The 16,190-nt window shown below is 35.2% G+C and overlaps 1 protein-coding gene and 1 pseudogene across 1 annotated transcript; one reads left to right on the top strand and one right to left on the bottom strand.

Moving 5' to 3' along the window:
- LOC103946168 overlaps positions 1-4,594 on the bottom strand; it is a 41,500-nt pseudogene extending 36,906 nt beyond the window's left edge.
- Positions 4,595-7,152: 2,558 nt separating this feature from the next.
- Positions 7,153-15,599, top strand: LOC103946167 (CO(2)-response secreted protease). Its single transcript, XM_009356814.3, is given in 14 exon segments — positions 7,153-7,378; positions 7,528-7,640; positions 7,778-7,875; positions 10,799-10,822; positions 10,825-10,901; positions 10,903-10,951; positions 11,982-12,093; positions 12,301-12,479; positions 12,482-12,837; positions 12,911-13,011; positions 13,100-13,342; positions 13,603-13,717; positions 14,212-14,425; positions 14,641-15,599. Coding segments are annotated over 14 exon segments (2,340 nt in total). The 5' UTR covers positions 7,153-7,270; the 3' UTR covers positions 15,192-15,599.
- The last annotated feature ends 591 nt before the right edge of the window (positions 15,600-16,190 follow it).

Raw genomic sequence — 16,190 nt, 5'->3', positions numbered from 1 at the left:
GCAATAGTTAGTTGCCTCTCCATTCCCATGCTTGCACAGTAATTTAGAAACTCATGTGAGGTGTATTCACCACCTCTTTCACTCCTTAGCTTCTTTAAATTGAACCCACTTTGCAGTTCAACAAAAACTTTGAATTTTTTGAACACATTGAAGGTATCAGATTTGTTTTTGAGAAAGTATACCCAACACATTCTTGAGAAATCATCAATGAATGTGATGAAGTACCTATTTCCTCCAATGGACTCATTTTGCATAGGTCCACACAAATCTATATGCGCCAATTCAAGTGGGCAGCTTGCTCTCCATGCTTTTCCTTTGTCAAAAGATTCTCTGTGATGCTTGCCTGATACACAACCTTCACACACATATCTCATTTCTGTCAAAACAGGTAGTCCAACCACCATTTCTTTCTGCTGCATCTTTTTCATGCTGTTAAAGTTCAAATGTCCAAGCCTTCTGTGCCATATCCATGAATTTTCAACCATATATACTTTTCTTGCTGCAGGAGTTATGGATTCCAGTGAAAGAGGAAAACATCGATTTCCTGCCATGATCACTTTTGCTACAACATTGTTAAGACTGCTATCATCAAAGATCACTGCCATATTACCCCCAAATAGGACATAGTAGCCATGCTCCATCATTTGGCCTACACTTAGTAAGTTTTCATCCAAACCAGGAACCAGCAATACTTCATTTATATATCTTTTCCCACGCTGAGTTTCAACCACTAAAGTGCCTTTTGCAGTTGCTTGTACAAGATCACCAGTGCCCATTTTAACTTTACAGGTCACAGATTTGTCAAGATTTATTAAGGTAGACTCTTGTGATGTCATGTGGTTGCTGCAAGCACTGTCCACAAACCACACACTTCTATCTTGCATAGTTGATGAGTGACAAGCATAAAACATGGTTCCTATAGTTACTTCTTCTTCCTTTGCACAGTGAGCAACTTGCTTGTGACCATCACAGTCCTTTGCAATATGACCAAAACGATTGCACTTTCCACATTTTGGTTTTCCTTTGTATCTGCACACACCAAAATGATATTTCTGGCACACTTGACATTGTGGTTTCACAAAACTTTGACTACTGCTCCCTTGCTTGTTCTGTGAATTGAATCTGTTATTCTAATTTCCTCCAGGATTGTTGCTCCAGTTCCCACTCGAAGACCAGTTTGATCCCTTCTTGTTTTGTCCCTGCCACTTTTGATTTGGCCTACTCTGAGAACCTTTGTAGGTGCCAGCGACTTGATTGTTTCCAACTCTGAGACTACTAAAAGCCCTCTCAGTTCCTGTCAATCTATCCCTTTCATCATGTAAGTCTTCCCTTTTATCATATACTTTAACAGATGCAATGACTTCTTCCACTCTAATAGCATCCAGATCTCGAGTTTCCTCAATAATAGAAACAATGGATTTATACCTCCTACTTAGACTCATCAATAATTTCTGCACAATTCTTTGTTCAGTCACATCTTCACCAAGAGACTTCAGATCACAATTCCAAAAAACCTACCCAAATAGTCATCTAGGTTTTCACTATCTGTCATTCTCATATACTCAAAATCAGCCCTAACTGCTTGAAGTTTTACAGCTCTTACCTTTTTATCTCCTCTGAACTTTCTTCTCAGGATGTCCCAAGCCCCTTTTGCAGTCTTCTCATTTCTGATACGAGGAAAAAGTTCATCTGTTATAGCTCCTTGTATGAGACTCAACGCCTTGGCATTTTTGATTCTGTCTTCTCTGGAGATGGTGGGTGGTTCCACTGGAATTTGCTCAGCCTCACTACCCTCCTCTCCAGAACCTTCTTCCTCTTCGGGAATCTGCTGCATTTGCACACCAAGTTCCACTACATCCCATAGGTCATGCGCTATGAGGATAGTCTTCATCTTGACAGCCCAAAAGTCTTAGTTTGCACCATCAAACTGTGGAGTTCGTAAATCTCCACCAGAAGAACCTGATCCCACCATTTTCTTAGTGAGTATCAGTGAATCAACCAATAAAAGAACCACCTTTATCCCTCTTAGGACTTTTTTCTAGGAAAAACTTCTCTCACAGATTTACGCCCCTCTTCGGAATCAGACCAGAAGCTCTGATACCATGTTTGAAATGGTACCAGCCATGGTGTTTTTGATTAATAATCTTCGTTAAAGATTGAATCTTTGAGTAATAGGTTTTTAAGAAAAAATTGAGGTTCTTCGAGAGAGGGAGATGAGGAGTCAAAAGTCTCTTTTTTTCATTATCTCAAACATAAAGATAACAAGGACTATAACACTCTTTTTCTGATCAAAAACAGAACCTACACTCTAGAGGCCTAGGAACTCTTCTCCAGCCATTAATGGACATTGGAGGATATCATCCATCCACTTGGAAGAAGATGGGAATACAACGTACAATTTAAAACAGATAAGAACCCAACTGTAAGCATTCTAAAAACAAAAACCTAGCCGTTGCACATTTGAACCTAACGGCTACTTGCTAAAAATAACAAGTTCTTCACCTCTTCGATTTCAGAATCCTCTTCACTTCTTTCTGCAGGATTGTCATCTGCAGCTCGATATTAAGCTTGTGAGCAGCTTAAATCTCAACAAAGATAAGATATGAGAAAGTATTGCAGGACAAGCAGAAAGATAAACATAATACGTACAAGTTGAAGGGGATTAACCCTAGATGACAGTTACTGGGTCACTTGTATTACTCTCTGAGAAACTGGTTGAGATGAGCCAAAAAAAGATCGGTAACTGCGAGATAATGAGAAAAAATTTAAAACACCTTTTAGAATTATACCTTGCAAAAAAAAGATACCCCTTGGAAAAAAATAACGTGTCAAAAAAGAAAATAACCTGTACTCGATGCAGTTTCAAATAAAAGTAGAATACCTATTTGGTTGAATTCACAAAGCAACTATTTGGTTGAATTCGTTGCTTTACCATAGTCCAAATAACATGATCAAATATTGTTCATCAATATAATGGTGGAAAGGTGTTGAGCCCTTGCATGACAGTGTGAGTTCAAACTCCGTCGATGATTAATCTATCTAATCTAACAAAATCTATCGTTTGACAAAAAAATTATAAAGTTATACATAAGACTCAAAATGTCCTCGCAATGACCACAATAGATTTAAAACAGTTCAAACCCTCTAAAAGAAAAGGAGGGATGAAATAAATGGTAGCAAAGACCAATACCACCGTCGGCATACTATAAAGAAATCTTGAGTTTTTTAACACATGAAAGAAGGAAGTTACAGTAGCCACTTAATTACTTATCATAGGGTAGCTTCTTCTTTTCATAAGACTTGTCTCGAGAAGAACCACCATCCGTCTCAAACTTCTTTCTTTGTTGTTTTTCAAACACTGTCGAAACTCATGACGTGCCACTGTTACCTTGGTGCGCTTTGTATCTTCTTTTCCTTCCTCCGCTTCCCCGTATTTCACATTGTCCTCGTAATCATCATATTCTTTGACTGAATGATGGAATTCCTATACGAAAGCAACCACCAGATAAACAGAAATACTAATGTGTTTCAATAAGAAGGAAAGGATAAAAAAATAGCTTATGAATACTAATAATCGACATGTCAACAGTAATCGCATATAGACACACATTAAAATTTTATTTACATCTCTACCATATCCCCGCATTTCTAAGTCGAATTAACAATTAACTATACTGGATACCTGGAACCTAACTTTAATCTGCTGGGCAGAAAATACCTATGCAAAATCAGTAATCACCGTTAATTCAAAGAATTACAAACGAGAAAACCGAAAGAATCCACAATTCAGATGCTTCAATATCATGCTAAAAATTGGAATTTCAGATTCCATATATTTTCAGCTGATAGCCCGAACCGATCAACTCACCAGAAAGTCCTTCCTTTCAATCTCAAAGATGATGCAAGGCCGAAGAATTCGAAATGTATGGAAGTCGTTGCCGAGCCCTAACGTAATCGTCCGATCCCTTCAAACATCAAAACCTAATCAAAGCAGGTCAGAATTTGTGTTCTAATCAAACCATCATGATCAACATAACAGACTGACTGAAAGAGATTTTAATTAAAAAAAATAAAAATTGAAACCGCTTACATACCTGTTCAGGTAGATAAATCCCAAATTTCAGAAAAAAAAAATAAAAAAAAACGCGAGATGAAACCCTAACGCTAACTGATAGATTATCACTAATCTGGATTAATTGGTGTGAGATAGGGAGAGATGATTGATTGCGCGTTTCTCACCTGGAATTATCTCCGTTTTCTGATTTGACAGAATTGGAAGCAGGAATAGGCTTGTGTTATTCTTTCTGCGACTGAGTTTAAAGGTGAGAATTTCCACAACATGAGTCTAACATGCATGGGGAATGCTACGTATATACAGTATACTACAAGTATTTTAATCGTTTAATTTGATCTCCATAATTACTTAAATCTGTTATATTTAATGTCAGCCATTTATTGTAAGAGTCAATGGATATCAATCCGTTACTAACATGGTAAGTAATTTGATGTTCAAATTACTTAATAGTGACAGCAAGGTCTTGGTTTGACTAATTTAAGATACTTAGTTGTGATGCTTAAAATAAATAAATAAATAAATAAAAACAGTTTATTAAAAAATCTCGAACACCAAATGTATTTGGTAAAACAAAAGAAAAATGTTTTTATTTTTTAAAAACTACTATCAATAACAGTAGAAAAACATATAAAAGTAAAAGTAGAGTTTACCATACTTCTAAAAAAGTGTTTTTTTAAAGCATAGTAAACAGTGCTCACTTAATAAATTTTTAAATAATAACTATACCCCGCATATTTTTCAAAATTATAATCTTTCCCCTTGCATTATTCTTTTTGGCAATTATTATTTCACATTCAATATCATATCAATTTTTTTTTTTTTATCATTTCACATATTTAGAGTAGTTTTATCTAAAAGTTTACCAAACACTCGTACATTTAAAAAGAAAAAGTTTATCAAACACTCAATAACTTTATTTTAGTTGTTTATTCTCATAATATAGCAGAAATAGTTTTTTTTTTGTTTTTAAGTACAACAATACCAAACTAAAAACCCTTAATAGGAGACCTCAGTAGATAAGACATGGATTGCACCCCAATATTAGCTTAGTGGCTGCTCTTGCAACTTATAGTTCTTGAGATTTCATTTTCTGATGCATAGGAGCATGAATTCTTTTAATAACAGGGAGGGAGGTTCGAACTTTGGGTCTTCTTTCATTAGATCAGAAGTTAGTTGGTTATAGATTTGTTAAGTTGATCCCTAATCCATTATATTTTATGCGTGCAAACATTAGTATGGTCATCGTGATCGGTCCCTACGGTTTCGCTAAGAAACTTCCATTTCATTTGTATAATGTTTCATGAGATTGGTTCACAAAGTTGATGCACTAAAGCCGGTAATGGTGCTTTCACTTGCAAGGCTGTTCTGCACTTTTCTTTTCTTTGTGGCGAAACTCATTCATCAAATAACAAAGACAAAAGAGAGAACCAAGAAAAAGAGAGGATTATATACAATTTTAATGGAGAAAATGCTTAAAGGTGGAGATAATGGGAAAAAAAAAAGGAGAGAATAAAGGAAACAAGAAATAAAAGAAAACAATGCACATGAAAAGAAAAATTGTTTACTTGCAATTCAAGATTATAATCTGCTTTTTTTATTAATGCTAAAAATATTGATAAAAAAAAAGGAGTTGGAATCTGTAGTTTATAATTTACGTTGTGGTCGATTCACGGAATTTCGTGTTTATGATCGAAACTGTTCATATTATAAATCACTTTGTAATGATCATCTCTGCAAAAAAATCAACTAAAAATAAGGTGTTTTAGTCATTAACTGTAGCAAACAGTTCATAGTTCTTTTTACCAAACTCATCCATCTATTTTTATACGGTTCAATAACTAAACGATCTCATATTTTACTAATTTTTTGCATAAATGATCATCACAAAGTGATTTATAACATGAATAATTTCGATCATAAACATAAACTTTCGTAAACCAACCACGTAGCATTGAGAAACCAGTTAATTTCAAAAAGATTTTCTATGGCTTCTCCTTCATGCGAAGTGATTAATAAAATACAATGTATGATCCTGTTGACTCTTTGAAATGATTGCGCCATGAGGATATGCAAATTCTATCAAGGAAGAGTAGATAAAGTAGGTTGATATTTTATCATCTGTTTTGTTATTAATTTTGAGTACCAAAAATTTGAGTTAAAAATATGTGACAGTCGACAGGTCTAACATTGTCATTCTGAATCGACTGATGTAGGATTTATATTTTAAATTCTATGAGTTTTACGCTCGCATCTAAAACCTAAAATATGAGCTAACATGGTTCTTATATACAATGAAGAAAAAACGGCCGTGTTAAGGATGAGATTTAAAACCGAAACAATATTTACAAAGTATGTGTCAGTCCAAGGAAATTGTGACTGACACCGTAAGATATAACTGGTCGGTCGCCCAAGGGAACAGCAGTCAAACACACAATCCCAACGAAATCCAGACACTAACATTTGGATAAGAGAATTTATATAGGGTTTAGAGTTAATTCTTGAATGAGTAAGAGCGATTGATAAGTGCACATTTTCTTAAATTAAAGGACATCCTTATTTCTAAAGAAAGCCCCTATGCTTACGTAGTTATTCATGACATGAACGTCGACTATATTCACTTGTTACTAATTGAATTTAAGTTGAGCAACTAACTAGTCTAGTTGTATTTCTCTTTTCAATGTTAGGTCACAAGTTGAAATTTATCTAAAGTAGGTTGTTACAACTTTTAACGCGATTTCTAATCCTTAACTTTTCAATGAATTCTTCATCAGTGGTTGTGAATGACTCAATCTTTTCGACATTGGTTCTGTAGGAGCAAGTCAGAAAGTTCTTGTGCAAATAATTTTATGAATGTACAAAAGTAGGATTCAATGATATATTAATAACCTAATAATTGAGAATTAAATTATGAATGCTTTTTTTTTGGTAAAAAAAATTATGAATGCTTAATGATGTATACATGTTAAAAGCACCAAAGGTATATCAAAGATGCTTTGCTCATGGCTCAAGCTTCTTGATGGGTCAATTAAAAAGCTTTCACTTCACACTGGGCCTAGCTACAAAAATGTATAACTTGATTATATAAGCAAACTTTCCAAAGAACTCAACCATACATTATTGCTTTGCCAAACCAATTCACTTAATTGATCAGAAGAAGAAGCACAAGCACTCACATTCGCAGATTCAGCTGCTTCCATGACTAATTCCCTGGTTATTCTCCTTCTCCCTTTTCTCTCTCTACCTTGCTTTTTCCTCTCTCTCTCTGGTGCCACCATCACTACTACTTCAACTCAGATTCCCAAGGTAACTTTGAATTATGGGTTCATATCCAAACTGTCTTCTGATTAATCTTGTTCTCTGTTTGGTTGACGAGAAAATGAATACGAATCTTGTTATATTTAATATATCTAAATCAAAATTCTTTTAATTATATGTCATTGGTTATTTGGCAGCATCATGTGGTTTATATGGGAAGCTCATTCTCAAATGGAAATGCAAGAGATAATGGAGCTGATGAAGCTGCAGAATCTGCTTATTTGCAAATGTTGTCATCCATTATTCCAAGGTTTATTCTTATCATAATTTATCTTTATGACATCATAAACACCAGCATAAACTTAATGAATTTTTGGATTAATTCTTCATCAAGGAATCTAATTTTACTGCCTATTAATTAATATATCATGTCTCTGTATCTGCCAGCCATGAGATTGAGAGAATATCTGTAATCCACAATTATAATCATGCTTTTAGAGGATTCTCTGCCATGCTTACAGAAACTGAAGCTTCTATTTTATCAGGTAATTAAGTCCTTTTGTAAGTCTACCATTTCATTATATATATATATCCCCTTTTCATTAGGAATCTTATTCGACGGACAACTTGTGGTACTCATTACGAAACCGTTTATATATTTACTTTCTAGACCTTCAAATTAAGATCCCAGATCCTTTCATGAATTGTTTATTTTATTATTTTACTGATGAATCCATCAAGGAAAGAAGCAACAGCTCTTGCAGAAATACAGCCAGCTTTTTCTTAAAAATAAATAAATTTATAAATCGCTTTGATTTATGCCACTGAAATTTATATAGAACAAATACAATAGATAGATCCAAGATCTCTAAAACACATGTTGGATGAGTTGTTATGCTAATGAAAAAATAAAATATTATTGTTATTATTATCATGGTTATTATTATACAAGGCCTTTATCTAAAAGAATTCTCATTTTTTTTTGATAAAAATGGGAACTAGTTGTAGGGCATCAAACTTCAATGATCCGAATCACTATTTTTAAGTCTTCACTCATAGATTATCCTTGCAAAAAAGTAATTCAATCTGAAATCATTTACTCATTTGATTGTCATGATGAGATTTCAATGTTTTTTTAGAACATAGTGTTTGTCAATTTCTTTGAACTTAATTAGATGTCTCAAATATTTCCGATTTGGCTAATATTTTGCAAGGATAATCTATAAAAGTGCAACTTGAAAAATAGACGGTTCAAATCGTTGAATTTCGATGTGGAGTGAACTCCACAACTAGTCCCTATTTTTACCAAAAATGAAAATTCTTTAGACAAAAGGCCTATATTATTATCTTATATATATATATATATATATATAGATTTATATGTACACACTTTTTACTAATTACACTAGAAGATGAGTACAAACTCTGTGTGTGTGAACAATTTTATTTTGTTTTTTGTTTTTTTTTTATTAAGGATTGTGATTAGTTTTTAAATTTTAAAAAAGAGTATGAGACAATGATGATGAGATAATTTATCTTGGGAATTGTTATTGGCACTCCAAGTTTCTCATTCTACTACTCCAAACTTTCTATATTTAGAAAGAAAAATACACTTGTGAGTAGTGTAGAATGAAATTTTTGGAGTGCCAATAATACTTCCCTCTATCTTAATAAGTGCATATTTTTTTTGTCATAGAAAAAATAGGTATATAATCGTCATTTTCTCAAAAAATGAGGGTAAAATAGGAAAAATAGGGATATGATTGACAAAATTAAAGCCTCTTCAACCGCCAACCTCTTCCACGTTCTCCTCAAGCGCAACCGCTTTAGTTCATTCAAACTATCCAAAAAACATTATGATTTCACTTACCTATATGAAAAAATGATGGTGAGACAATTTCTTTTAATAAGTGTATATTTTTTATCTTATGTAAATATTGTGTATCAAAAGTGAGGGTAAAATAGGGAAAATAGGGATATGATTGTCATTTTCTCAAAAGATACAAAATTACTATTTTGCCGTCCTTATGTAAATATTGTGTGTCAAAAGTGAAGACAAAATAGGAAAAAAGGGGCAAAAAGTTCAAAAGATACAAAATTACTATTTTGCCCTCTTATGTAAATATTGTGTATCAAAAGTGAGGGTAAAATAGGGAAAATAGGGATATGATTGTCATTTTATCAAAAGATACAAAATTACTATGTTGCCCTCCTTATGTAAATATTGTGTATCAAAAGTGAGGGCAAAATAGGAAAAAAGAGGGCAAAAAAGTTCAAAAGATACAAATTTACTATTTTTGCCCTCCTTATGTCAATATTGTGTATCAAAGTGAGGGAAAAATAGGAAAAAAAAAGTGGCAAAAAGTTGACAAGGCGGGTTCTCGTAATAATAGTACTAGCATATGGGTACACACAAAGTGTGTGAGAAAATTTTTTATTTTTGTTTTTGAAATATAAGGAGAGAGGAAAAGAGTGATAGAGAATGTGGGAGTGGGAAGTTTTTTTTTTTTTTTTTTTTTTCCTTAGAGATATTTTATGATTAAATGTAGGTAAGGCTTTGAAAAAAAAAAGTAAAATTTGGTTGTGTGAAATTACATTTCTGACCCTATATTTCTCATTCATGTTTTGTTTTAATTAGAGGGTTAAATTGGTAATTTTATAGAATTTTGGTTAACAATAAGTGTTTTATTAATTAGTAGAGATAGATAATGCGAGAGATATATTACTATAACTGTATAGAACCGATGACATGATAAATTTGTAGAAAGAAAATAGTGAAGATGTGCTTGTTTTTCATGAGGATGTCGTTTAACTTGCGTTTACGTTATGTTGGACCTCCTTCCTCCCCCTATGGGCAGCCTGGTAGTAGCTGATGGTTTCGTAGGCGTTAGTAGGCCCAAGAATGACCTGGACTAGCTTTTTCTTTGGAGAAGTTGCCTTTTGAATGGGGTAATTTCAAGTATGGATTATATTTCTTATTACAATTGTTGTACAGTACCTGTAGAAAATTATAATAATGTGCATCCACATTGTATTGAACGTTGACAATCTCATTTTTGAGACCCTGACTACATTGTCTTCATTTTCTTTGTTTTGAGTACAAGCGATATTATACATTAATTTACGCTAAGAGGAGGGAATGAGAAGGTATGAACCCGAAATACAATAAGTTGAGAGGAGACCCTAACCATAAAAAACAATTCACCACTTGTCACGGTTTGTTTATATGTTACTAAAAGCTCCTAGCATGCTACCAAGGGAGAAGTGTTTCGCCTTGGAGTATTAATTCTCTTTCTAAAGGGTAAAACCCGAATAAAACTCATCTTGTAATCAACTTAAAAAATATTTCATTGGCACATTAAGTAGAAAGTTTGTAATGAAATTATTGTTGGCTAGCTCAGTATGTTGCTTAGCCAAACTCCCTACCCCCAATATCATTGTATTGAAACATTTCTAAACATGTTGCAGGCAATGATGGTATCGTCTCAATCTTCCGGACTCAATGCTCCAACTACATACAACTCGTTCTTGGGATTTCTTGGAGTACGGAATTGGCCAGGCCATTAAAGAACAAATATCTGCACCCATCAAGTGATGTTATAATTGGGATGATAGACACAGGTAACTCCATTATCTGTCAGTTTCTTTGCCCCAAATAATTTTTTCTTGTTTCGGTGTTTTTCATTTATATGGGAGTGGGGTTGGGGAGACTCAACACAAAATCAAGACAAGTGATGTTTTAAGATTCATACAACCAGCTATCTTTAGTGAGATGAGACTTTGTTGTTATTGTTGGGGTTGGGAAAAATAGCTGGCTAAAAAAAAGTGTATTTGAATGGGTAATGGGTATCTACGCAGATACGGGTAAGGCAGTGCGCCTGTAGCCTTGTACCTAAGTTCGGACCTTCTCCACATTAGAGTAGTTTTGAATCGCTTTGTGAGAAGGAAAAAATGGTATAATTCGCATGTTATTACAGTAAGCAATTAATGCATTGATTCAATATTATCCATGTCAACAAAAATGAGAAAGGAAAAGATCAACCATAGCTCGGCTTTGTGTAGGAAGGGAAATGAAGATTCTTGATTTCATAAATATGAATATTTTGGAAGGATTATGAAGGAGAACTAGACATAATTGCTCTCCTGCCTTTTCTTTTACATGTTTAGCTCTACTTTGAAAAAAAAAAAAAATATAATGATCAAGTACAAGTATGGTTGAACACGTAGATAGAAATTGGATCCTCTGCTGATCTTTGTTCATACGCGTTCAAAGGTTTAAGTGTTTCGGGTTTGGTTTAGTATTTAGGTTGGAAAAATGATTAAATGGACGTATAAATGACGTTGTTTAAGGAGAAGAAGAATTTGGGATCAACTGGTATGTTCTTGTTTTCTATAAGCTAACTAAAAAGTTATAACAATGGCTACTCCACAAAGTATATAGAGTTAGGCATTCTCGTGCCACATTTAATTGTATAAGTTGAGCCAAATCCTATTTGTGTAAAGAACAATTTATTCGGATCAGGAGAATCGTACAGTTTTTTCAAACCAGTTGAAGGATAGAGTTTTACATTGCATTATTAGATCGGTTAAATCTTTAGCAACTCCCTTCTGTAGAATAATTTTGTTTTGTTAATTCAATGTGTTGATTAAGGGATATGGCCTGAGTCTCCGAGCTTCAGTGATGAGGGAATTGGTGCAGTCCCTTCAAGATGGAAAGGAGTCTGTATGGAAGGCTCGGACTTCAAGAAATCTAATTGTAATAGGTGATTTTATTGTCTCACATTCTATCTATACACTGCATTTACAGTGTTAATCGCTATTTCAGCTGGCTTATGATTAGAAAATTAGAGAGAGAGAGAGAGAGAGAGAGAGAGAGAGAGAGGAATTCAAATTAATGTTTCAGAGTTTATTTTGAAAGTTGATAGGTAAGATACTACATCTTGATTTCATTACATTTTTTTTTGTCACAGAAAGTTGATAGGTGCAAGATACTATAATGTTCCGGTGACAACAAATGGTGACCAGAGCCATTTAGCCAGTACCAGTGGCTCACCAAGAGATTCTGTCGGCCATGGAACTCACACTGCATCCATAGCAGCCGGTGTGCAAGTTCCCAATGCCAGTTACTATGGCTTGGCACAAGGTACAGCAAGGGAGGCTCACCGTCAGCTAGGATTGCATGCTACAAGGCATGCTTGGATGTTGGTTGCTCTGGTGCCACCATATTGAAGGCTATCGATGATGCAGTTAGAGATGGAGTAGACGTCATATCTATTTCCATTGGGATGAGCTCACTGTTTCAGTCTGACTACTTAAATGACCCCATAGCCATTGGAGCATTTCACGCTGAGCAAATGGGAGTGATGGTAATTTGCTCTGCTGGAAATGATGGTCCCAATCCTTACACTATTGTAAACACAGCGCCATGGATCTTCACCGTTGCAGCTTCTAACATTGATAGGGATTTCCAATCTAATATCATTCTTGGAAATGGGAGAACATTCACTGTAAGATGTTTACTGAAGTCCTGCAGTTAGTTTCTTGCTTATTCAAAAGTTTCTAATATCTAGGTTCTAATAGGGTTCTGCCATCAATTTCTCCAATCTCACTCGTTCAAAAACATATCCCCTTGTATTTGGAAAAGATGCCGCTGGCATTAACACGCCTGTATCGGAAGCAAGGTGATCATAATTCATCATCGTCCGGCCTCTTCTCTTTTGGGAAATTTTAACATTTTAATAAAGTATATGGTTTGGCACTTAACTGCAGAAATTGCTATCCGGGATCATTGGATCAAAAGAAAGTAGTTGGCAAAATAGTCGTTTGTGTTGATGATGACCCGGCTGTTTCACGGAGAACCAAGAAATTAGTTGTTGCTGATACTAAAGCCAAAGGGTTGATTTTGATTGATGAAGCTGAGAAAGGTGTACCTTTCGATTCAGGCATTTTCCCATTTACAGAAGTTGGCAATATTGCAGGGCTTCAGATTCTCAAGTACATAAATTCTACCCCGTAAGCATTCAAACCATTTATGCTAAGAATTATATGTGCTTTGGGATCATTTTTACCAGCTCAGTATTTCGGTTTGCATGTTCTTGTCGTGTGGTGCATTATTCGATATTATGTGCTGCTAAATATCCGATAAATTCCGGTCAGACCTATGTGATAGGGTGGTTCCTTGCTAAAGGATATGGTCATTGAATTTGAGCCTCTATTACGACAATCTTCATACGCATCAGTTACGAATTACTATTTTTATGCCATAACAACAGAAAACCAACAGCAACGATTCTCCCAACAGTTGTAGTTCCACAGTATAGACCTGCACCGGCCGTTGCATTTTTTTCATCGAGGGGTCCTGCACAGCTTACAGAAAACATTCTCAAGGTTATTTTCTTTAGCTTGCACCTCTTTGTTTTTTTTTTTTTTTAAATTCACCTGCACCTTAACATTAGATATATCCGTGCATGTTTAATTTGATGTACATTCCCAATTTTACAGTTCTCCAAACATTTATATAGTCGGAAACCATGATTTAGTTGGATTCGCACTAAACCTTGTAACTCTGAAGCAAGTGTACAGACCCGATGAAATCGGACCATAAAGGCTTTACATTCCAGGTCGATGAGATCAGATAGACAAATATGAACTTGTTTGATCTGCCTATAAGCTAGTCATTCACTTGTGCTGAAAAAATGACGAATTTGATCCACATAAGTTGGTTGATTTTTAGTCAAGTCTGGTCGATTTTTAGTTGTTCATATCAAAACTTTGCTCATCCAAACCACAGCGTATTGGATTACCAGGTTTCGATAATGTACCAGTATTTGTTTGCAAAACTAACTGTATTTACTTTTCGTGTTTCTTGATGTGCTATTCAGCCTGATATAATGGCTCCAGGAGTGGCCGTTTTAGCTGCCATAGCTCCCAAGAATGAAACAGGGACAGTCCCAAATGGGAAGAAGCCATCAAAATTTTCCATAAAATCCGGGACATCAATGGCTTGTCCACACGTAACGGGGACTGCTGCATTCATCAAGTCAGTGCATCGTCAATGGACTACTTCCATGATCAAATCAGCCCTTATGACAACAGGTATTCTTTTGACTTTTCGACATCTTGTGCAGCCATTCTATGTTAACGATATTGTGTGCATCAATCTTTCTTTGATTTCAATGCAAAATATTTAGGAAGATACTTCACGAGAATTACACGGTTTCCTAACCTAGATTATACTCGTTTGAGTTTATTTCCACTTGAAAGTACCGGCACGCAGGAGATACTTATATCGACCTCTTTTCTTGTTTCAGCAACCATTTACAACAACATGAAAATGCCTTTGACAGACAACTCTAACCACTTTGCAAATCCACACGAGGTGGGGGTCGGAGAAATAAACCCACTTAAAGCTCTTAACCCGGGACTTGTCTTCGAAACCAAAATAGAAAACTATCTTGAATTCCTTTGCTATTACGGCTACCCAGAGAAGAATATAAGATTTATGTCAAACACAAAGTTCAACTGCCCCAAGATCTCCATTGAAGAACTCATCTCTAACATCAACTACCCGTCCATCTCCATTAGTAAGCTCAACCGGCGCCAACCTGCAAAGGCTATTAAAAGAACCGTGACCAATGTTGGAGCCCTGAATTCTACGTACATTGCCAAGGTTCAGGCTCCTGTAGGCTTAACAGTCAGTGTACTCCCGGAGAAGTTAGTTTTTGCTGAGGGTGTGAGGAGGGTGTCTTTCCAAGTGTCATTTTACGGCAAGGAGGCTCGTAGTGGCTACAATTTTGGGTCCATAACATGGTTTGATGGTCAACACTCAGTTCGTACTGTGTTTAGTGTGAATATTGAGTAAAGTCGGAATGTGAAAGTGTTAACTGCTTGGAGTGATCTGAAAGATAGAGTTCTTTAATGTCAGGAGGGGTAAAATGTAAAAGAAAAGGAAGACAAAAGTAGGATAAGTATTTTTATGTCATCACAAACCCGTTCCCAATATACATAAAGAAAAAGAGCTAGTTCGAGTTGCAGGCTGAGGCTCATTGGTGTTGCGTAGCGCGAAAAGATGAGGTGATGTTTCAGCCTTTTCGATCTAATATACAAATCCCCCAAACCTTTCGCCATCTCCTTGTCTCTGTCTCTTTCATTTTTTGTGTCCACTGTGCCATCCGGCCGCTGTTTGACAATGTATTTTTGCTACTGTGATTTATAACTTACTTGATTATATTTCCTCATCTATTTGGACAATGAATATTACCTTTTTGTTAATATGTTTACTTAAATTTGGTAATGACAAGGTTTCGGAGCCTTAATTGTCGTTGTCAAGTAATCTGCAGCCCAAAAGAGAATGTGTAATCTCTCATTTTGGAGCTTAGCTCCGACAACTCTGAAAATAAAACTAGTACCTTCATCGTATAGATGTATATATTGATCTAGTTAGAGCATTCAGCAAACCAGTCAATGGTAGCCAAGCAACTGAGACATTAACATTGGTAAGTGCAGGAGAAAGTCCATATAGCAATCCAGACAATCAGGCATGGCCTACTTATCAAGAATAACCATTTGGGCAGGTTGGGCAGGTTGGATGGTCAACACAATCATAATTCAAATAATTCGGGTTTGGATTTGACTCAGTTCATGCTGGTTTTGCCGGGTTCGTGTTTGCCAAACTTTGAGTTCGATCTTATAACACCTTACTTTCATTTCTTTCTTTTTCTCCGTTTCCTTCTATGTTGTTAGTGGCCTTGACCTTTATTATATAGGCAAATGAATGGGTAATGACATCATTGCTTACACAGACATAATATCATTGTTTACACATGCATAATATCATTACTTGCACATACATGATGTCATC

This window comes from the organism of the source record quoted next, unplaced genomic scaffold (assembly GCF_019419815.1).
Source record: "Pyrus x bretschneideri cultivar Hongxiangsu unplaced genomic scaffold, Pyrus_bretschneideri_v1 Contig62, whole genome shotgun sequence".
Lineage (NCBI taxonomy): Eukaryota > Viridiplantae > Streptophyta > Magnoliopsida > Rosales > Rosaceae > Pyrus > Pyrus x bretschneideri.
This window is presented reverse-complemented; position numbering and strand designations above follow the sequence as displayed.